General features: G+C 46.4%; 2 protein-coding genes across 8 annotated transcripts in view; both read left to right on the top strand.

Moving 5' to 3' along the window:
- Nucleotides 1-7,477, top strand: part of ULK1 (unc-51 like autophagy activating kinase 1) — an 84,638-nt gene extending 77,161 nt beyond the window's left edge. For all 7 annotated transcript variants that reach the window (XM_074921489.1, XM_074921492.1, XM_074921493.1 and 4 more), the window contains 3 exons: nucleotides 1,833-1,990; nucleotides 2,194-2,329; nucleotides 4,239-7,477. In XM_074921489.1, coding sequence (XP_074777590.1) covers nucleotides 1,833-1,990; nucleotides 2,194-2,329; nucleotides 4,239-4,294 — 350 coding nt within the window. In that variant the 3' untranslated portion in view covers nucleotides 4,295-7,477. The remainder of the gene's footprint in view (nucleotides 1-1,832; nucleotides 1,991-2,193; nucleotides 2,330-4,238) is intronic.
- A 6,611-nt stretch (nucleotides 7,478-14,088) lies between these two features.
- PUS1 (pseudouridine synthase 1) lies at nucleotides 14,089-20,341 on the top strand. Its single transcript, XM_074921404.1, has 6 exons — nucleotides 14,089-14,419; nucleotides 14,547-14,771; nucleotides 16,255-16,392; nucleotides 17,087-17,189; nucleotides 17,442-18,139; nucleotides 19,930-20,341. Exons 1-6 carry the CDS (start codon nucleotides 14,183-14,185, stop codon nucleotides 19,978-19,980), a joined length of 1,452 nt encoding a protein of 483 aa, XP_074777505.1. The 5' UTR covers nucleotides 14,089-14,182; the 3' UTR covers nucleotides 19,981-20,341.
- Nucleotides 20,342-21,235: the final 894 nt, after the last annotated feature.

Here is a 21,235-nt window from a genome sequence, read left to right on the forward strand (position 1 = left end):
ATTTTTCAAGTGAAACAGAAACACAGGAAGTAAAATACTACTAATGCCAGAGTCACTTCTTTGCTAGTGTTACAGCCTTACATTTGCATCTGACTGGCTGGTTTGTGATGTGAGCTGGCTGGGATTCAGTGACTAGAAAAAAATAATTTTAAAACTACCATTGTAATATTACCAAGGGAGCTTTTTGAAGTACTTGACCCACCAGCCACCCTCCTCAAGAGCTTAGTCTTTGAAATTATTCATGCTGCCTTGGGATGGGTGTAAAAAACCTAGAATTTAAATACAATGAATACATGTAAATTGTAGCAGGCAGTATGGAGCAAGATACACAGGTTTAGCTACACATCTTCCACGAGTTCAGGCTAACAGGAAAGTTGTCATTACCTAAATAAATTACTCCTTTTCAGGGCAGATTGCAACTTTTAGATTCATAGTGTAATTTGTCCTTCGGTGTGTGGGAATTGGGCAAGGCTTTCTTTTCTTGTTTCTCTCTCCACAAAATACTGCTCCCTTGAGATTTTTCAGGGCACAGTGAGGACAAGAGAGTTTTCACTGTACTTGTGTCCCATGTAAAAAAAAAAAGCCAGGAAGCATGACAGGACACTGTCCTGGAGTGTCCTTGGACAGTTTGTGCCAGGCAGGGTCCCTACCCACCAACATCTTTTTTGTGATAATTTGGGCACAGCTCAGAACTCTGATTGAATTCCATGGAGGAGGATATTGCAGTACTTGTGTGTTGGTATTTAATTAGTGTCCCTTGACTCTTTTCTCATGGAATTTTTCATTTTGCCCTCCTGATGTGACCCATGAGCTTTGGAGTTCTTGCTCCCTCTCAGGTTCCTTCTGAACAAGGGTGATCTGACAGTCTGACCTTGACAGGGTTATGTTTTTGTGCCTCAGTCCTTTTCTCGGCTGAAGAGTTGACAGCAGCCTTTCTTCCTGGAGGCAGTCTCTGGGTCTCCACTCTCTTATCTCTGCCTGGGAAGACTAGATTTAGTCACAAGGCCTGGCTGTTGTGTAAGATTGCCCCTCTATATTGTAGCTGAGAGAGGCTGTTCGTGGTATGGGTTAATTTGCCTCCCCCAGGAGCAAATCACGCAGTTTGAGGATTTTCAAGTGTGCATGTTGCAGTTAATACTTATCAGATGTTGGTGGAAGTGCTTATTCAGTACTTTGTGTAGATCATGCCATGCAGCTAGGGAGACTCATGCCTGTGGTATTGCTTGCTGGTTTGGGTTGTTATTTAGTCCCTCAGAATCATATTTGATTCCTGATTCTCTGTTCCATAACCTTCCTGTATGAGCTGCCATGGTAAAGGAAAGGAGGTGGCCTTCCACAGGCATCAGTGCCTTTTCTTTCTGGGACAGCAGAGTCCCAAGACAGATTCCCATGTTTAGTCAGTGCTGCTCATCCACACTCGGCTCCAACAGCTACCACATGCAAGTCACGTACTTCTTCATGGCACGTCGTCACCCGTCAAGTAGCAGAAGCTCTGTATCTGACATGTCTGTTGCTTCTGTGGTGCGTGAGACATCTTGCATGGTGCATGCTGCTCTCTGCCTTGTGGCAGCTGAAGGAAACAAAAATAGACCCGGCCTCAGGTGAACTAGGCGTATGTGTAGGTGTTGCCATGCGCAGGCTCATAACTGGTGAAGGTGACAGAGGAAAGGAAGAAGACCCTGTGGGTGCAGCAGGTGCTTTCCAGCCAATCTTTTGGCTTTAATATAACCTCGTTGTCATGAAGTTACTCATGTGGGGTCCTGTGTGTGGAGATTGGGAGGCACAGGGAGAACTGGAAATAGCGCCAAAAGCATTTCTTTCCTTTACTCTAGTTGTGAAGAAGCTGAATGAGCTTTATAAGTCCAGTGTATCATCCTGCCACTGCCTCAACATGAGACTCCAGAGGTTCTTCCTGGATAAACAGAAACTCATGGATCGGATCAACAGCATCACCGCAGAGAAGCTCATCTTTAGCTATGCTGTGCAAATGGTAATAACCATACTGTGCCTGGGAAAGGGTTGGCACAGAGCGAGTGTTGGGCATGAATGGTTCCTGCTGGTGGCTTTGCTCACAATGCTGTGTGCAGCCTCTGGATGTTGGGCGAGGGAGGTGTTCGTGCAGCTGAGGAGCCATGCTGAGAAAGCTGGGTCTGGTCTGGGAGTAACCTCTTGGCATGGGGTTGTTGCCTGCAGGTACAGTCTGCAGCCCTGGATGAGATGTTCCACCACAGAGAGGACTGTGCACAGAGGTACCACAAGGCTCTGCTGCTGATGGAGGGGCTCCTGAACATCATCACTGAACAGGGGGACATAGAAAACATCAATAAATGTGAGTGTTTGGTGCCTTTTTTTTTTTTTTCTCCCACTAGAACATGTGTTTTTCTAGCTTCATGGATCAGAAATTTCAGTACCCAGCATCCTTCTTTCATTTGGCTACATCTTGGTGGACATAGCAGAGATCTCTTGGCTTGTTATAGGAGCCTGGCCTCCTGCTTTCCCAATGGGAAAACTGTTAGAAATGCAGGTCCTTGTTCTGAGCCATATTTTGAGAGCTTCCCATGCAGAGCAATTGCCAGGGCTTCGTTGGAGCTTTTGATGTGTGAAAGAACTTGCTGAAGGAAGTGGTTTGGCAACAGCAGGGGCCTGGGTTTGGTTTCCAGCCGGAACCATCCCTCTGACTGTGCAGAACACTTGGGAATGTGGAACAGCAGTGGCTGTTGGGCAGAGATGGCTGATCAGCACAGCGAGGGCTCCTTCCAACACGTCTTCTGAAACAGGACTGCTCGCCTGTCTGGTTCCCCAGCCCCAGGCCTGGCTGAGAAGGCAGCAGACCAATATTTTTCTCATCAGCAAGTGCATGCTGTAGCAGTGAAAGCTGAACTCTTACCTACTTGCTATCGTTTGGCTTCCTCTCCCAGGGACAGATGGACGCCTCTGCTGCTCCGAGCTGTCACCTCTCGTGCTGTCCCTTTGTTGGGAGGGGGGTTACTCTCTGCTGCTGCAGGCTCCAGAGCTAACACATGTGGACTGAGGAGGACTGACCTCACTTGCTCTGAGCGCACTTTCCCTGCCCTTACGGCTGGGGTTTAATCACCTCTGTCATCTCTCTCTACGGGAGGTGGGCAGAGGGGATGGGGAATAGCTATCATCTGTTAGAGCAGCTTGGCTTAGCCTCGGAGCTAAACCAGCCCCTGACGGCGTCAGGACGGCTGAAGGGAAAGGCCACAGCTGGCAAACCGTGTCTCTCCCCTCCACTGGCTACCAAATGCCTGTCTTGGGCCAGCATCCAGAGTGCTGCCAGGCTGCTCCAGTCGTCCGTGCAGGCAGAGCTCTCGGATAGGTAATGAGAGAAGAGATTTCTGGCTCACAGGCAATCAGTCAGTTAATTATCACCAACTTTCACAGTTGACATGAGGTTCACTGAAGGGGAGCAAAGAGAGATTGGCAGGTGGTGTGTTTTACTGGAGGGGTAAGTGAACAGGGACTACTAAGTAGTTTCTATGGTACCATTTCTTACCAGACCTAAATCACATCTTTTGTCCAGAGATACACTTAATGCATCTAATAGATTTCTTTTCCCAGTTGATATCCTGGTATTCCCTGTTTTAATGTATGTTCCAGCTTCCTGATTGAGCTGTTCTCTGGTAGGCTGTAGTGGGTATGCATTTCATTTTCCATCTCAGGTATATGATTACTTATTTCTGAAAAGTAAAATGATGAACGTATAAATACAGCAAGTCTTACTGTGAGAGGAATGAATTCTACCAATCATTTAGCTTTTGAGAGAGTCTTGGGCTCAGACAATGAGAATCTGGCACTGGCTGCTGGGCTGGGCTCAGTCTCTCAGTTGTAAGCCATGACAAATGGCATTGGAGACCTTGAGTCATCTTGCCTGCTGGCAAAAGCTGCTCCAATAACTAAAAGTGAATAAATTGTTCCCAGCAGATGCTGGTTCTTTAAAACATCTTGATACCTCTGTCAGAACTGCTGCCTCCCAGCTTTCGTTGTTGGATTTCTGATTATTCAACCCTTCGACCTGTCCCTTCCCATCATGGTGTTTGTGGTCAGGTCCTCACCTAGTCTAAATCAGTACCTGGTAATGATTCTCGAAGGACTGTTTAGCTATGCTGAAATTTTACCTTTCTTATTTTTTCAATCTCCATCATGATTTGCTAGTCTTTATATTGTCAGGAAAATAAGAAGTTAATTTCTTGTGTTGTTTGATTTTTCTCTCCCAGGTAAACTCTGCATCGAGCGCAGGCTCTCAGCTCTGCTGTCGGGGTTCTGTGCCTGATTTCAGTGGTGGTGTTCTTCACGCACCTCTCCCCAGCTGATCACTTTGTTTCCGACGGCCTGCTGCTGTGATGGGAAACGATTCTGGCAGTAGGAGACCTGGCGGATGAACTGCTCAATGGTTTGTATTTTGACATTTTGGGAAGTTGTTCCACAGACTCGGATTCCTTTGTGGGGATGTGTGACTGCAGCAAGCACAAATACTTCCCTGCCCAAAGGCCTGGGTGAAGACGTAGCCGATGTGAAAACGTTTCTCTCCTTGGCAGAGGGGATGAAGGATACAAGTGTGCTTCTTCCCAGCACTTTGAAGGATAAGACTGCTGCCTATCCCTCTTGCTTAAGAACAGGGTGTTCCAGTGCTGTGTCCATTGCAGGCAATGGATGTGCTGAAACTGCTGGCTTCAGTTAATGCTGTAGGGTGTCATTCGGATATCAAGGCCAGTTTGTGTACTTTCCCCTATCCCAGCTGAGAGCCAGGCATCTTCAAGCTTCCTGGCACCCCAAGGCTCTCCTCCTTTCTCTCCTTCGTCCCTTCTCATACCTGCTTATGCCTTGGAGTGCTTACTGAATGGCAGAGAGGAGGGAGTCAGCTCCCTTTTGCCTGAGCATTGCCGAAGTAACTCCCACCTCTACAGACTTACGGAGCGAGGCCGAGGACGTGCTGCTGCTGAGGGAGTTGGCATCTCCCTTGGCTGCCGTGTGGACTGCCTCCGCCTGGATGGGTGAATGACACAGGGAAGGAGACGGGGCAGGAAACAAGAGGACGACAGAAAGCCTAACGCTTCTATGTTCGTAAGATGCCAAAATGAATCTGTTCCTCCCTTGGTCCCCAGGCTCAGCGGGATCAACATGCAAGACTCCTGGCTGCTCAGCTCGGTCTGTCAGTACATATCTACCGGGAGGAAGCACTAGCACTGTCCTGCTTTCAGCTGTTGGCTCGATAACCCCTTTCCTGGAGCCCCCACCCCACCCCCAAACTGAAAACACTAGCTTTGTGAATCAAAGGAGCACTTTACACACTATGGGAACTTTGAGGAGTTGACTTTGCATCACACAACAACCCAGGAACATCACGACTGTTAGGAATGCTGTTCTTTTTATTCCTTTCCTTGCTTCCTGGTTGTTTCATTGCACTACGTGTGTGCATATATTAATATGTATTCCTAAGGGTGAATATATATTGATATATATATGTATGGTTTGTGTGTAACTGTACGTATTTAACTGTACTGTATCGTGTGAGTGTGAGGCAAAAAGCACTGCTGAGTCTGTGCTGTTCCTCCTCCACACCAGGCAAAGCTGACTTGCAGTCTGGCAGTACCAAGATTTGTTTTGTTTTGTTTTGTTTTTTATTTAAATGTTCTTTTAAGGACAGTCAACATAAAGCTCCGTGCTTTTTAAGAGCTCAAGAACAGGCGTTAAGATCCTACACACTTACAATTGAAAATGTGTTTTTTAAGAAGTTTTATTTGCTGCTTCATTTTTTTTTTTTTATAAAGAAATCCTGTAGTGTTCAGTTTTATGTTCAGCATTTCTTTTAAGGAGACTCTGTAGCCAAATGAGACTGCGGAGGTGCGAGTGGCACGAATTCTGGTTGAGGCTTCGGATGCTGTGAGCATGTGCGTGAGAGGATAGCTGGCTGCCTTTCCGTCTGTCTGCGTGTGTGTGTGTCTTAATTTATCAGAGTCGTGGCAGTATTTTGTTAGCGCTGGGCAGAAAAGTATCTTTGAAAGCAACTCGAAACCTCAGGCTTTGTTTTTGGGGATCTAAAAATACTTTGCACATGGTGGTTAAGTCCTCATCGCTTTTTTTCTCTCAATATTGGCACGTTCAGTGTGATACTTTACAAGGGTTTCAGGAGCAACTTAATTGACTTTGGAGCTGGCATCATCTTTGGCAACATGGCTGATCACAGGGCAGAAATGCCAATAAAGAAATCTGAAAATATTTCCAGTCACCCCGACCAGGGAAGTTCTAAGCGTAGCTTTCACAAATGCTTCAGCATTGGGCCACTGTTAAATCGTATGTTCATAGCCTGCTGCTTCTGTGGCCGTTTGTGCTTGTGCCTGGGGAAAAAAAGAAAAAATCACAAAAGAAAAGATAAAAACGACCAACCAATCCCCCCAGCCTGTGGACAGAAATGCCGAGGAGACTCAGACTGCTTCCGAAAGGCTTCTACCAGTTCTGCAAAGGGCTGTGCTGCGGGTGGGAGTGGTGCACCTGGAGGCAGCATGAAAGCACTAAGCCAGGACTGACTCTGCAATACACACCCCGCACCCCCCGGCAGCCCCGAGCGTACCCCAACAGCCTCCTGCCAGGGAGAGGCACAGCCTGGGAGCCGCGTCGGCCGCAGGTGTAACGATCTGTGTGTGTGGCCAGCTCAGCACTAACCTTCCAGCTGTACTTCATTACTTGAATGTATCAAAATTGTCCACATTCAGTGTACACAAGTATATATTGCTCCAAAAAATTGTGGTTTACAGACCTGCAACCAATATATATGTATGTGTTTGTGTATATACATACAAGGAGGTGTGTGTGTGTGTATGTATATAGTTACACACACAAACACAAACGTGTATATATATGTTTTCTCTCAATACTTGAAACTTAGCCACTGTGCTTGAATTAAAAAAAAAAAAAAAAAAAAAACAACAAAAACACACACAACAAAAAAACCCACAAAATACCCACATAAAAATAACCCCAAAAATGCGGGGGGGAAAAAAAAAAAAAGAAAAATCGGACCGGTGATTTATTTTGCCATCACTTTGGTGACTTTCTTTTTTTATCTACCTGCATGTAGCGTGAAACCAACTTTTTTGGTGAAGAGTATTTATTGCTTTGTAGACAATATGGTATCAAAAAAAAAAAAAAACAAAACAAAAACCCAACCCCAAAACCAACCCCCCAACCATTGTTGAAGTTGCTAGTGTAGTCCACCCGCTAATGTCACGGCTTTGTTACTGTTGCAGCGTTTGTGTCTAGTGTCTTTAATAGATTTCAAGAAACCTCAGTCTAATAAACATGTATCTTCAGGTTTGTGAGAGCGTATGATGATGTTCTTTATAAGGTAATGCTTGATACTTTGTCAACATTTTTTATTTGTGTTTTGTGTGACCTTTTTTTGGCTTTAAATTGTACATCACCAATTTAAGAAAATAAAATTGATTTGAAATTGTTAGTGCCCTGTTTTCAGTATTTTAGAATTCCAGTGAGTACCTGAGCGAGGTATTTAATGTGGTTTGTTCTACCAGCTGTGATTTTTCAGGTGAAAAAGTGCCATTACCCCCTTTTCACAGAGGGTGTAGCTTGGGACTGAAAAGCTTTACTGCCTAAAACTACACCTGAAGCCTCTGAATTTGGAAAAGTTCCTGGGTTTCTGGGTGGGAGCTGTAACGGCAGGTTCGTCTGTCCTGATTACCTGGCCATGCTCTCCTCCTGCAACAGTTAGAAACTGTCATGAGCTGATCACAGACCCCTTCCCATCCAGTTGGATGCTTAAATTTTGTCCATGTTTCAGTATTTGCAAGATCAGCCCGTTGGACCTGTCTATTACTTGGCACTCCAGTGCAAAGCAGGCTGGAGCGGGGGTGTCTGATGGTTGTGTGCAAGGGTGAGGACGGAGCGTGGGCTCCTGGTGCTGGTTTTATGAGACCTAATAGTTACGCATTACTTTAAGCTCTACGGTTTCTTTAATCAAGAGTCAGGAAGATTGTTGCTGAACAATAGAGGTACTTGAAGTGTGAATATAGTGATAAGATTTGGGTATTTTTAATTAAATATGTTCCGGCCATGTTTGTACTCATTGCAGTTTGTTACTTGAACAGAATGGCACGTGGCTCAGTCTTCTCTTGCCCATGTAGCTATGCAAAAAGTCACTAAACATGGCAAAAAGTATGATGAGGATACTGTGAGCATTGGTCCTGACTTCAGGTGCAAAAGAGGTCATTGTAGTCCCTGCTCTGTCTGAATCCGAATACTCCAGGATGAAGAGCTAAGCTCTGCATCTGGGATGTGAGAGAAGCCTTGAGTTAATTAGCCCAGTCCTTCCGCTCTTACAGAAACTTCAGCAAGAGAGGTATAAACTTCCGGGAGGCAAATACCATAATTCCACCAAACATTTCCAAAAAGTCCGCTTGCTGGACTGTGTGTGTTATTGTTGGCCATGAGCATCCCGTGGGAGAGCCCTGCCCGCCGGCCTCTGTGTGACGCAGCATCACCCCATACGTTACTGGACTCTAGTGTTTTTGTAAGAAAAAACCCTATTTCAAAATCTTAATTTACCGTGAGCTGGAATTGGTTTTTTTTGCTCAGCTGTATTTATAACTTCTGTTTCCTGCCCCTGCCTTTCCCACCACAGGGAACTGGCCACCATGTGTTCGTCCCCTGAGAGCTGTCCTGCCTGGAAGGGCCGGGCTCTGCTCACTTGTCCTTCACGCTGACTCAGGCGCAGGGAGAGTCGATTCCTTTTTCCTTCAGAGCTGCCCCGTGCTGCAGCGGCAGCACCGTTGGGGACAATTCTGAGAAGCTGCGCTTCAACTGATTCTTTGATTCAATGTGGTGAAAACATTGTGTTGGTACAACCTGGGCAAGACCCTAGGGCAGCTCTTGGAAAGCTGGTCAGAGGTAAATAAATATTTAATAAATGCTGGTGTTGCTTAAAGTCTGGCAGCTCAGCATGCTTGGATCTTTGTTTTTTGATGTTTTGGTGGGGGGTTTTTTGTTTGTTTTTTTAACATGTAAAGGCCCGTTTTGTGGAAAAACTTTGTGTGTGTTTGTTCCCTGCAGCATGGGAATGTGGTCAAAAATACATGTTTACAAGTTGCTGATGCTGAGGGTAAGGGAGGGGGTGTCTTTTGAAGCTGCCTGTGAAGAAGTTTAAAGGTTCAGGTGGAAAACCTAGAGCCAAATGAAAGACATACCCTGTGTGTCATGTGCCCATGTGGATAGAGAATACTCTGCTGAATCCATGGGACTCTTTCATAGGCAGCAGAGCAAAGGGGGAAAGTGCTAGCTGGGGAGACTTAAACAACAGAAATAAACAATATCTCTTCTGAAAGCACTAAACCATGGGGCCTGAACAGTTTAAAAGCACCAGTGAAAATTGCACAACTTTCTAGATGTTGACTGTGACGTTATGCTGCTGTTGATTCTAGGAGAAAACAAACCCAAGCAGTTCTTCCGGGGAATTTGGCTTCGTTCCCACATTTTATATTTGGTAAGTACGTCAGTGAAAACATGCTCATTCAACTCTGAAAGATCAGAGGTGGTTTGGTGACATCAAGGAAGTAGAAATGGGTGGGTGTGTGTTGAACCAGGGCAATACAAAGATCAAGTATTCCGCTTCTAGTTGCCAGCTCCTCTAAAGTTTTATTTCTCGAGGAGTTAACTCCTTCATATTTTAGCTCTGTGGTGTTTAACTTGAGGTGGTCTCCTGCTGCTGTGGCACGTTGGGCCTGGTTACAGCACGCTCCTGCATGCCGGCCGCTGGGCCCGCTCACCGCGATGGGGCCAGTAGTCCTGGAGTTGGGGTGGCTGGAGGGAGTTTGCTGAAGGAGGGGAAGGGCTGTGGGGCAGGGAGGTAACATGTCACCACAGCTCCGCAGGGCAGGAGCTACTGCTCTCCAGACAATCCTAGCGGTTGGATTTATTTAAATTTATTACCATAAATGTAGTGCTGGTGATGCGTGCCATTCCCTGGGTGAGGAATGGCATGTAGTGCAGGGATATAAACTTCCCTGGGACATTTCTGTTCTAAACCCAGTATTTTTAGAGACAATAGAGTCAGAACCATCCCCCTGCCTGGGAGCCAAAACCTGGCAGGGGATTTGGATGCTTTCAGAAAACATGTTAAACAATGTATTTCTAAGAAGGAGCTTAAGCAAGTAATGCCAACCAAGGGTTTCTGCCCTTACCGTGGATAGAGGGTAACTGAGCATCCAAATGCTCCCAGTTGTCCTTCACGAGCCCTTGCTGCGACTCAGATGCTGTTATGAGACATCCCTGGGAGTTGGACTCAGCCACCTCTGGCATTGTTAACCATGCCTGGCTGTGTCCGCGGTACGGCTCGGATCCAAAGCCCTGGTGCAGAAAGAGTCAGCTCTGAAAAAAGTCATTCCCGAGCCTGCAGTGCACGAGGCAACGTGCTGCAGCACCTGGGCTTCGCGGCTCCGGCTGCTTCTCAGCATCTGCTCTCTGTGGGTATTCGCTTACATTGGCAGAGGGATCATTAATACACCGTGGCAGGGAATTACAACTCTACTAGGGTTCCTGCTGCAGGTAATCTTGTACCACTCACATGTGAATTGTTGCTAAACTTCTCCTAGTTCAGATCTTGTTTTAGGCAGTCGAGCCACTTCCAGGTGAGAAAGGACTGGCCTGTGTTACACCAGGGGCACCTGGTGGAGGAAGAACGCTTGCCTTGGTCTCAAACGGGAATATTTTCTAGAGCTGAAAGAGTTTCCAGTGCTTTTTCGGTTCTCCTTCTGTGTGTTTGCTTCCAGCTAGTGCCCTGATACACAGCTGCTGGGGAGCAGCAGATGAAGGTACCCCTGGTCCCTTGCAGCACAGCACATCTCCAGTTCCCAGCGTGGAGGTAAAGAGCTTTTAACTATATCCAGTATCTCCTGAACTTCTAGTGCCATGCAGCGAAGAAGTTTTGCCTGAAGGAGAAAAATGCATCTCCCCGAATTCGCTTTGGATTTGCTTTCCCAGCACCGCAATGAAAATCTTTCTGCGCGGGTCTTGGGATACGCATGAACCCTCAGCCCCAATCTCTTTTCCAGGGGACGGAGGGGCTGTGAGTTTTCATCCTCTGTTGCTACAGCCCCTTGCTGGGTACCTGCACTGCCCACCCCAGCCCTTAAACTCGTTAAAGATCAATTCAACAGTTTTTTTCTTCCCTTTAACAGAAAACAATTTGAAGAAAATGTTCTTCAAAACACAATGTTTCTTCAGAGATTTTTTTTTTTAAATTGATTTAAAATAAATTCTTTTTCTCTGAAAATTTAATGCAAATGCTCTTGAAATAAGTAAGTCCTTTTTCAAAGCAGATCTCGGGGAGGGAGATGAGGAAGAGGCTGGGGTCAGGTTGCCCCAGCAGGCGGGATTAGGCTGCTCGGGGAGGGGAAGCCCAGCTGGAGCCGGGCCGAGCGTCGCCTGGGGCGGGGAAAGGCCGAACGCGCCCTCGGGGTGCACGGAGCGGCCCCGGGCAGCGGCCGAGCTGCGCGTCCCGGGCGCCCGGGCGGGGGAGCCGGGGCTGTGCTCCCGGGGCAGCAGGGAGGAGGAGGCAGACGCGGGAGGGCCCGGGGGGGCGGCCGGTGCTGCCAGAGCCCCCCCTGCAGGCAGCCGGGCCGCCGCGTCCCCGGGCCCGGGGCCGCAGCCCTGGCAAGCGGTGTCACCCTGGGGCGGGGGGGCCGCAAGGAACCGCCCCCAGGCGTTGGGAAGGGCCCCCGGGGAGCGCTGTGAGAAACCGAGGTGGAGCGAGGGCTGTCACCGCTGTCGTTGTGAAAACAGAATTAATATCCCCCAGAACGGGCCCCAAGCCCCGTCCTGCAGCCGGTTTGCTCCCCGTGCTGGCGAGCGCCCAGGTGCTGTCGTACCTAGAAAGGTTTTACGAGGCTGATTTCACTGCTGAGTAAACTTGATGGCAGCACTCTCACTTAAGGCTGAGCAGATGTACCATTCAACGGACTTTAATTTTATCAGTCCTATTAAACACGTGTGGAGTGTTCTGCTCCTCACATAGACATCGGGAAACTTTGTGAACTGTTTGCAGCCATTCCCATTTAATCCCGGGTATGCCTGTGAGAGGAATGACACCCTTTGTTAATTTAATTCCCAAAGATGTTAGGTGCTCGCTGTGCATTGCAAATCAAATCCAAGCAAGTGTGCTGGCTTCGCAGACCCCACACAGCGATCTGCAATTAGACCTTCTGCTCCACGCCAGAAACTGCAGCTGTGACTCTGCTGCCTCTTCACTTGAGATACCCATCACCGAGGGTCTGCCTTCCCTGGGCCGACATCCACAGAACTGATGGACAGCGGCAACTCTGGCAAGTCACTTTAATTTCTCCTTGCCTGTGGTAGCTACCTGTTTAAAGATGAAATAGATAAATTAAAAAGGAAGAGGCAGTACGTGCCATGGCAGCTTGAGAGCAGAGCTTGTGCTGCTGTTTTGAAGCTCCTTTGCTGTTTGTGGAATGGGTAAGGGCCTGGGATACCAAAACTTTTTCCCTCATGGGATACCCATGTAAGTCTTTCTCCTGTCTCACGCTGTTTTTCCATATTAGCTGGGGCCTTCTTCCCTCTCTCAAATTTAGCTGAAATGAGCCAAATTCAGAAATCAAGACAGGGAGGGAGGAGGAAGCAGTGGTGGCAGACAGACAGGCAGCGTGGTTGCATAAGCTTCACTTCCTAAGGAAATGAGGAAAAAAAGGGTTCAGATGCCCTGGTTGAAGCAACAAAGAAATTTGTATTCCTGTTTCCCTTGGCAGCAGCGCTGCACTCTGACAGGAGACCTTTTATCACTTCTCTAAACAAAGTGCAGCTGGGACCGTGTGATAAATCTTACCCTTGCCCAATCCCACTACTGAAATAACTCAGAAGTGTCAGTTCGAAAAAGGATGTGCTGCATTTCTTCCCCTTATTAGCAGAAATAACAAGCCTGTGTTTGATAATCTGGCCTGCTTGGAAACGTCAACCCTTCCATTTTCCATCTGAATGAATAAATGGAGCTCTCTTACACTAATCTCACAGTGTGCCAGGGAACCCACGTCCTCTCTGGGTAGCTCTGTCCTATAAAGCACTGAAGCTCGTAGCATAACAAAACAATTTCCAGGTGCATTTGGCTTTTCAGGAGGTACATGCTGTCGCCTGATAAGGGTGCCTATTGTACCCAGCTTTCCCATTAAGTGCATCCCTGCAGATAAAAGTTGTTGCAGAAGACAGGAGCACAATGATCGCTTGAGAAAGACGGCTGGAGGAAAACCAGATGGGAAAACAAAACTGTAGGTGCCTGTGCTTGACACTGGCACGAGGAAAAGATGTGTGGAAAGCTGGGGGACAGGGACCAATGTTACCTCCCTCTGGGAAGGGCACCATAAGCTCTTAATGACAGACCTGGGTGTCATGTAAAGAATTTCCTCCCACTTGTCCTTGTCGCACTGTGACGGTAAAGCTGCTGGTAGTGCTAGTTTCTCCAGGGGGGTTTGTAAGAGAAAAATGCACTGGTTTACGTCAATATCTAGTATTTAGCACAAGAATGTATTGATTAGTTTGCCTTTTTCTCTGCTCTTACTCGATTTAATGATTTGCAGGCTCTTTGCAGGTGCTGGGTCCCGAGGGCCCGTGCGTGGCAGGTGGGACTGAGCAGGGGAATGGCCCTACACCGTGTTCCTGCAAACACCGCGGGCTCCAGCGCCTGCCCTTCAGGCTGGAAATCCCTGAGCAAGCCTGGGATCACCTTGCCATCCCTTCTAAAACTCAGAGAGAGATTTGCTGTCTACCCAGATGCTCCGGGAAGGGCCGGGCTTGCTGTGAGGCCGGAGCCGGCAGGCCCGGGCTGTGATGCTGACTGAGCCGGACCGGGCCGCGCCGCCCCGCCGTGCCCCCCGAGGGCGGGAGGCTGTTCTCCAGGCGGCTGGTTGCCCAGGCTGCGCTCCCGCAGGCCGGAGCAGGACCGCGGCCCGTGTCCCCGCGCGGCCGCCGTAGGGCCGCACGCCGTTCTCCCGCGCCGCCGCCGCGCGGTGGCGTCGCTCCGCAGCGCCCGCGTAAGTGGCGGCGGGAGGCGCGCGCCGGGCCGGGCCGGGCCGGGGCTGAGGGCGGGCGGCGGCCGCGGCCTCTCCCGCCCGGAGGAGCCTCCCGGCGCGGCCCGCGCTCGAGGACGATGCTGCGGTGGGGGCTGAGGGTCCTGAGCTGCGGCCTCTCCGCCCCGGGGTGCGCGGCGTGCGGCGGGCCCTGGCGCCGGCTGCGCAGCGTGTGTACCGCCGGGCCCCTCCTCACCCTGCCGGGCTGCGGGCTCAGGGCTGCGTGGGGGCCGGGCTGTGCAGGCCCTGCTTCCCTTCTCCCTCAGGGAATGGCGGCAGCCTTAGAGGAGGTGGCACGGCCGAGAAAGGAGCAGGGGGTGGGCGCCCTTCCCGCCTCCTTAAGCAGCCCTGGGTGCCCCCCCCCCCGCTCCTCCGGGGGGACGGAACTGTCATTTTCTGCCTCAGTTTCTTGCTGAGCCCTGTCTGCTCTTCTGTCCCTTGCAGGTTCTCACAATGGCTGAGGATTTGAGAACAGCGGTTGCCAGCCAGACGAAGAGACTGAGCAGCAGCAGAGAGATCGTTGAAAGGCTGGAGGAAAATGGACATCAAAATAAAAGGTTGAAGAGGGATGCGGGTGAGGAAGATGCAGAGGATCAGAATAAAAAGTCACCCAAAAGGAAGATTGTGTTGTTGATGGCATATTCGGGGAAAGGCTATCATGGGATGCAAGTATGTGGTTTGGCAAAAACAACGTGGCCTGCTTTTTTTTGAAGTCTGTTAGGTTTATAGCTGTGGTCGTAGTGACTGAGTAAGGAAGCAGTTGGAGCTTGAAAAGCTGGGGTAGGAACAGTGCATGCCTGGATTCAAATGGCTTGGTAGTAACTTGAATTAAAAAAGTCAGTGGTATATCTCTGATATTTGGTGATTCTAGTGAGTCTGCCTTTAGTATAGACCATCAGTCTAAGATCTTCCAAAAACTGCTGCAGATAAGGCTCTTAAGGAGCCTGAAAGCACAGGCACCCTGGTTCTGTCGAAACCTGAAGTGCTATCTGATAATCCCCTTCCGACCGGTGCTCCAGCTTCCGGCTGAAGCTTTGCATTTCAAAGCAGTTGGGCTGAGTTTCTTTTAGGCTAGACCTCAAGCTGTCTTACTGTGTGCAGATTCCAGAGAACTGAGCCGCATATTTGAATCAAACAAATTTGCATCTGTGCTGCCGTGTCTTGTACTTCTAAAGGTTATCTGTGCTTGAAGATATTTTAGATTCTCTTTTTTTGATGCATTCTAATGGGGTGGCTTGTAGCAGTTTAGAAACAGGGAAACTGTTGCAAGACTTCTATGTTTGCACGTGGAAGAAAACCTATGTTGCTTTGTTACAGCACCAGCATTCGAGCAGTGCCCCAGCCCCAGTCCTGCCTGTGCAGGGATGGTCTTGTGGCACGCAGTGTTGGCAGCGAGAGGATGATTTTGCTCCATCTGCTGCTCCTCTCAGTGTACTGCAAACTCCATACACTCTTGAGGCGTTCCTTAAAAACTCCACAGGATAATTGATAAGATTGCACACAGACAGGGAAGGGAGTCTTTCGTGCTTATGCAACAAATTAGATTTGTTCAATAGAAGTAAACCTTGTGCTTGTGGGTGCATCCATGTAAGTGCCCATCACTTTTACTGCTCTGGTAATTAAATGGTGTGTGTCGAGGGCGTGTGCTTTGCAGCCTTACGCACAAGTGGAGTTGTGCATTTCTGTTATAGTTCATCTGTGAGTTGAGTGCAGAAATCATTGTAGAAAACCATAATCTGTGTTACACACCACCTCAGGTAAACTGAGCAAAAGAACCCAATCTAATTTCTAGAAGCAGAATTCGCAGAGGGTAGGTCTGGAGCAGCACTGGAACAGTATTTCCTTGGTGCTGTTCCATGCAGTTGAAGGAACTGGCAAAAAAACTCCATTGCAGAAGTATTGCACACTGAAATTAGAAATGATCCTTTACTTCTAATAACAGTAAAAGGTAAACAGTTACGTAGAAGTTTTATTAACACTCTCTGGTAAAGTGTAGGTAGTTTGCTAGAGAATGGCAGTGCTTTTAGGGCTGAGAAGGGCTGATATAAAAGAATTCCACAACAGCGTCTGATTAATAAAATTTTTCAGTTATCATCTTCAGTTACCCATTATTACTATTTGTTTCTTACTTTTACTATATATCCTCTTTTAGAGAAACGTGGGATCTTCACAGTTCAAGACAATTGAGGATGACTTAGTATCTGCCCTTGTTCAGTCAGGCTGCATCCCAGAAGACCATGGGGAAGATATGAAGAAAATGTCTTTTCAGCGGTGTGCTCGAACAGATAAGGTATGCTGGGTAGGGCCTGTGCTCTCATAATTCTGGTGGACCCCTGTCAGTACTACTGGGATTGATTGGTAAAGTGTTGTTTAAGAGTGAGATCCCATAACAAATACTATTCACAGTGAATGTTGCTTGAAACTTCTCTCATCCCCTGCTAAACTTAAATACAAGCCAGCATTTAGAAAGTGCGAGCTATTGATAGTGTTTGTAAAGCTGGTGCTTCACATCTAAACTTTGTGTTTCTGTCACATTCATGTGCTTCAGCCTCCCAGCCTGGTGCTGCTGCTCCTCCTTGCTGCCTGGTTGATGCAGTGCTTGAGAGTTCAGCTGCATTTCAGTTGTTTTTGAGCCTGCCACAGTGGGGTTCTAAGTCTGAACTGGAGTTCATGGCTGATCTTATGTATAAGTAGTTTCTTTTTAGTTGGTGCTTTACTGAATAGCAGTTAAATACAGCGAGATGTCATGGAAGGGAGCACAGTGTTCTGCTGCCTAAGATTGCTAAGGTGCTGTATGGCTGACAGCACCAGCAGGTCTTCCAGGAATACTCTGGCTCGGATTTCTGCCTATGGCCTTGCCTTTGCATCTCTTCAACCTGTAATGACCAGTGAGAAAAAGGAATAAACTTATTTCTTCAGCAAGTGCTATCCCAGAGTTTCCAAGGTACATAATTATGTGTTTGTGTGTTTTATGGTTTTTATAGGGTGTGTCTGCAGCTGGACAGATTGTGTCGCTAAAGGTCAGGCTAATAGATGACATCTTAGAAAAGATCAATAACCATCTCCCTTCTCACATCAGAATTCTGGGTAAGGATACTGGAATAGGCAGAGAAAATATTTTCAAAGAGGAGCTTTCTCCTGAAGAAGTTCTCTCCATTACCACTATAATTTTCCTCATAAGCAGTTGTTATGAATCTTTGTTTCTGTTTGAAATTAGGGTCCTATAAAATAAATCTCTCTTTTGTGCTGTATTTAAAAAAAATTCTTGTTGGTAGGAGCAAGATCACAATCGGGTTGTAACCTACTGATTCAAAAACCTAATGTCATTTTTAAAACAAGGTCTGAAGAGAGTCACTGGGGGATTCAACTCCAAGAACAAATGTGATGCCAGAACCTACTCTTATATGCTGCCAACGTTTGCCTTTGCCCATAAAGACCATGATGTGCAAGAAGAGGTTTATCGACTGGACAGAGAGACCCTTGAAAAAGTCAATAAACTGCTTGCGTGCTATAAAGGGACACACAACTTCCACAACTTCACGTCTCAGAAGGGACCCAGGGACCCCAGTGCCAAGCGGTACATAATGGAGATGTACTGTGGAGAGCCGTTTGTGAGGGAGAACGTAGAATTTGCAGTGATCAAAGTGAAAGGTCAGAGTTTCATGATGCACCAAATAAGGAAGATGATTGGGCTGGTGATAGCTATTGTGAAAGGTTATGCTGCTGAGTCTGTCATAGAGCGCAGCTGGGGAGAGGAGAAAGTAGATGTCCCCAAAGCCCCAGGACTCGGGCTGGTTTTGGAAAGAGTACACTTTGAAAAATACAACAGACGTTTTGGAAATGATGGGCTGCATGAGCCACTGGAGTGGACAGAGGAGGAGGAGAAGATTGCTGTTTTCAAAGAGCAGTATATCTATCCTACTATTATCAACACAGAAAGGGAGGAGAAATCCATGGCAAACTGGCTAAACACCCTCTCCATTCATGACTTCAACTCTTCTGCTGTTGGGATGCAAGCTAACAACAAAAATTCAAAGGTAATGATTGAAGCCATTATTGTATCAAATGGAAGCTGTCAAGTTGAAGTGGCTCTTAATTTAGTAACACTTTTGTTTTCCATGAATATTCCATGTAAGTTGACAGTCATCTGGAGCATGAAATGTGTATTATCTTTCCCATCTTTGTACGCTTGGTAGTGGAATGAACAATACAAAGTGTTATTTTTGCAGGGTTTTGCGTGGGGCAGCAGAAGCAGGGGTGAAGGAATGCTTTCAAGCATAGGGCAATTTGCAGAATCATACACCAGCAATAAAAATTGTGGACGCATTACTGGCCTTTGCTATTGTGAAGCTGTTTGAGAGACTAGGTTTTAGGTTGACAATTTCCGTTTAAATGACTGCTGGTTCTTTGTATTCTCTCATTTTGGGCTAATTCTCGTTTTGTGTAATGCCATGTTCACTAGATACGGTTTGGAATCTGGGGGGTGGGGTGGAGTGGGGGGACTGAATTTAGGACCATTTTTTGTAGATAATGATCCTGCTCTGAAGAATGTTAGGTTTAATCCTGTCTCTGCCATTTTTTGAGAGAGTGTTTCAACATAAAAAATAAAAATTATGGTCTCGTTGAATAGTACAAGCAAGATACCAGAAATTTCTCAGGGTTATTTTTGTACTTGTAATTGTTTTTCCGAAGTACAGTGCTGTGACAGGAGTTTTGACAAATGCCACATTAGTTTGGTTAAATGGAACCCAAAGAGATGTGGTGCAGAGAGTCCTTACCTGGCTCAGGGGTCTTGGTGATAGTGTTGACAGGACTCACTGCTGACAGGTTCAAAATCACGGATGTATTGCTAGCAGGAGGCAGGTCTGCTTGCTTTAGATAAACTCAGCCAACAACAGTTTTGGCATCACAGTTAGCATAAGCTGTCTGGAGAAGGATAAATAAGGGATGATATGACAGGCTCCTTTGAGATTTTGCAGGCTGTTTGCACTTCAATGAGCTGTGCTTGCTGTTATGAAGGCAACTGTCTTAAGTCTCTCAGGATTTGTTTTGTAGTAGGATATTAAATTGTCAATGTTAAATTCATGGGATTTGGAGGTTTATATGTTCTCAGCAAGTGGTGGTGAGGGAAGAAAAGGAGTAACTACAGGCATATTGTCATGTTAGCCTTTCTTCATAAAATCCTTTGATGCCAATCATATCAGTCCAAAAGTTATCATACTGTATTGACTTACTCTTGAAGGAGTGGCTCCCAGTTAAGAACTCAGACTTAAATTTCCCTGTAAGTTTATAACATTTGTAGTATTTTTCTAATACTACTTTGTACAACTGGCCTCATTTTTAAACAAGTATTAGTGAGCCCTTGCATATCTCTGATACAGTTTGAACCTACATTCTGTGCAGCAGGCAAACAAAATTCTTGTATCTGACTTTAGACAATGTAACAAAATGAGCTTTTGGGGGATTTGCATGAAAAAAACACCTGTTAACTTGTCTCACCCATATTTATTTTAAACATCAGCATTTCATGGTATTATCCCACTTTTAAGTTGCCCACATACTGCAGGTTGTGATCATGCAGTTGTAAATATAAGCTAGAAGAAATGTCTTCTGCTGGTGAGTGTAATCCAATGTACAGTTTTTTGTTATGAGAAGTGTCATTTACCATCACAGAAGTTTGTTTCAATAGATGGGTCTAAAACATGAAGTTGGGATCTAGCCCCATTTTCTTATTCTTTTGAGAAGTTTAAAGTCAATCTCTTTGATTTAGGTCAGTCTCTAGATGTAAAAGAAATACTGAAAAACAGTTTTCCATTTTACTTTACAGAACAGCAGCGATCTCGAAGGCAGTGATGGTTGTGATGATGATTCCGACTGAGCCAGTAAGTGGCTGGACGTGGGACTGCTTGCATTTCCCTTTGTCTACAAAAAAGTGGCCTTTCTAAATCCAAGAATCCAGTAAAGCAGGGGTTTGTGTGCTTGCAGAACAAGAACCCGATGCCCAGGAGAAACTGGGTGGGGAAAACAGTACAGTAGAAAAAGTAAAAGAAGGTTTTTATACCACTGACTGATTCACCTGACTGGTATACTTGAAAATAGCATAACAAGAAAGAAGCTTTCTAAAACAAACTTGTAATTCAGGATATCTTAATTGCTATTTGAATAATGTTCTTATTATATGTTTACTTGGAAAATATTTTAAATATGTATAATCTCTACATAAAGACGGAGCAAAACCATTTTAATATACTCATTTTTGATTATTATTCTGATGTTATGACTCCATGCATTTTTGATTTTTTTTTTTAGTTATTATTTTCTTGTCCTTTGCTTAACTCGATCTCTAAACACCATTAAGCTTTTATTTTCCATGGCATCCATGACTTTCCTGTGGAATAACATGCATGGGTTAGGAACTCATTATCATGCTGACTGCTGTGAATTCTTTTACTGAAATTTTCCGTGTTTTCTAAAGCTTTGCAAGTCTGAAAGAAATTATTCCTTACTCAGTGAGAGGTCTTAATTTTGGAACATGGACTGGGCCATATATTTCAAGATGAGACCTTTTCTTCGGGAGATGTCACCTTCCCAGTATTGCCCGCATGCATGACTAGACTGGAGGATAATAGATCCACAGCTATTGTGTAACTGGGCCCTTACTGCCTGAGGTGTCGTTTCACACATCTCTGAGATGTGAGGAGAAGGTGTAAATTAGTTGTTAGGACTGCAGTTCACGTCAGTGTTCTAGCGTTGCCGGTGGTGGATCACTCAATTTGTTGCTGCTGGTTGAGTAGTTCTGTTTTTAGTGGAAACTGTCTAGCAGTCTGCTAGATTCGGGTTGAATCAACTTAACATGGGTGAAAGGAATGGTGCTGACTTCCTCTGAGCTGTAATCAAGTCTGCATTCACTTTGTGTGTGTGAACTCTCAATTCCCATCAAGCTGCTCAGAATAGAGGAAAGTGTGCAATGATGTGGGAAGCACATGTCTGAGGACTGTCTTCCTTTAGGAATCAATTTTAATTTTCTGTGTTTTGGGGACCTGCATACTCTGGAGTTCTTTCTCTCCTTTCTTCGACTGTGGTTTGAGTTCGGGTTCTTGTTTATAACTCTCGGTGGAGGTGGTGGAAGTCAA

This window comes from Athene noctua, chromosome 17 (genome assembly GCF_965140245.1).
Source record: "Athene noctua chromosome 17, bAthNoc1.hap1.1, whole genome shotgun sequence".
Lineage (NCBI taxonomy): Eukaryota > Metazoa > Chordata > Aves > Strigiformes > Strigidae > Athene > Athene noctua.

Bases quoted from the DNA above. Each gene is read 5' to 3' on its own strand.
- PUS1 (XM_074921404.1), top strand. From the start codon at position 14,183: ATGCTGCGGTGGGGGCTGAGGGTCCTGAGCTGCGGCCTCTCCGCCCCG. The intron at 14,420-14,546 runs GTGGGCGCCCTT...TGTCCCTTGCAG, and splicing joins GGCCGAGAAAGGAGCAGGGG to GTTCTCACAATGGCTGAGGA. The intron at 16,393-17,086 runs GTATGCTGGGTA...TGGTTTTTATAG, and splicing joins GGTGTGCTCGAACAGATAAG to GGTGTGTCTGCAGCTGGACA.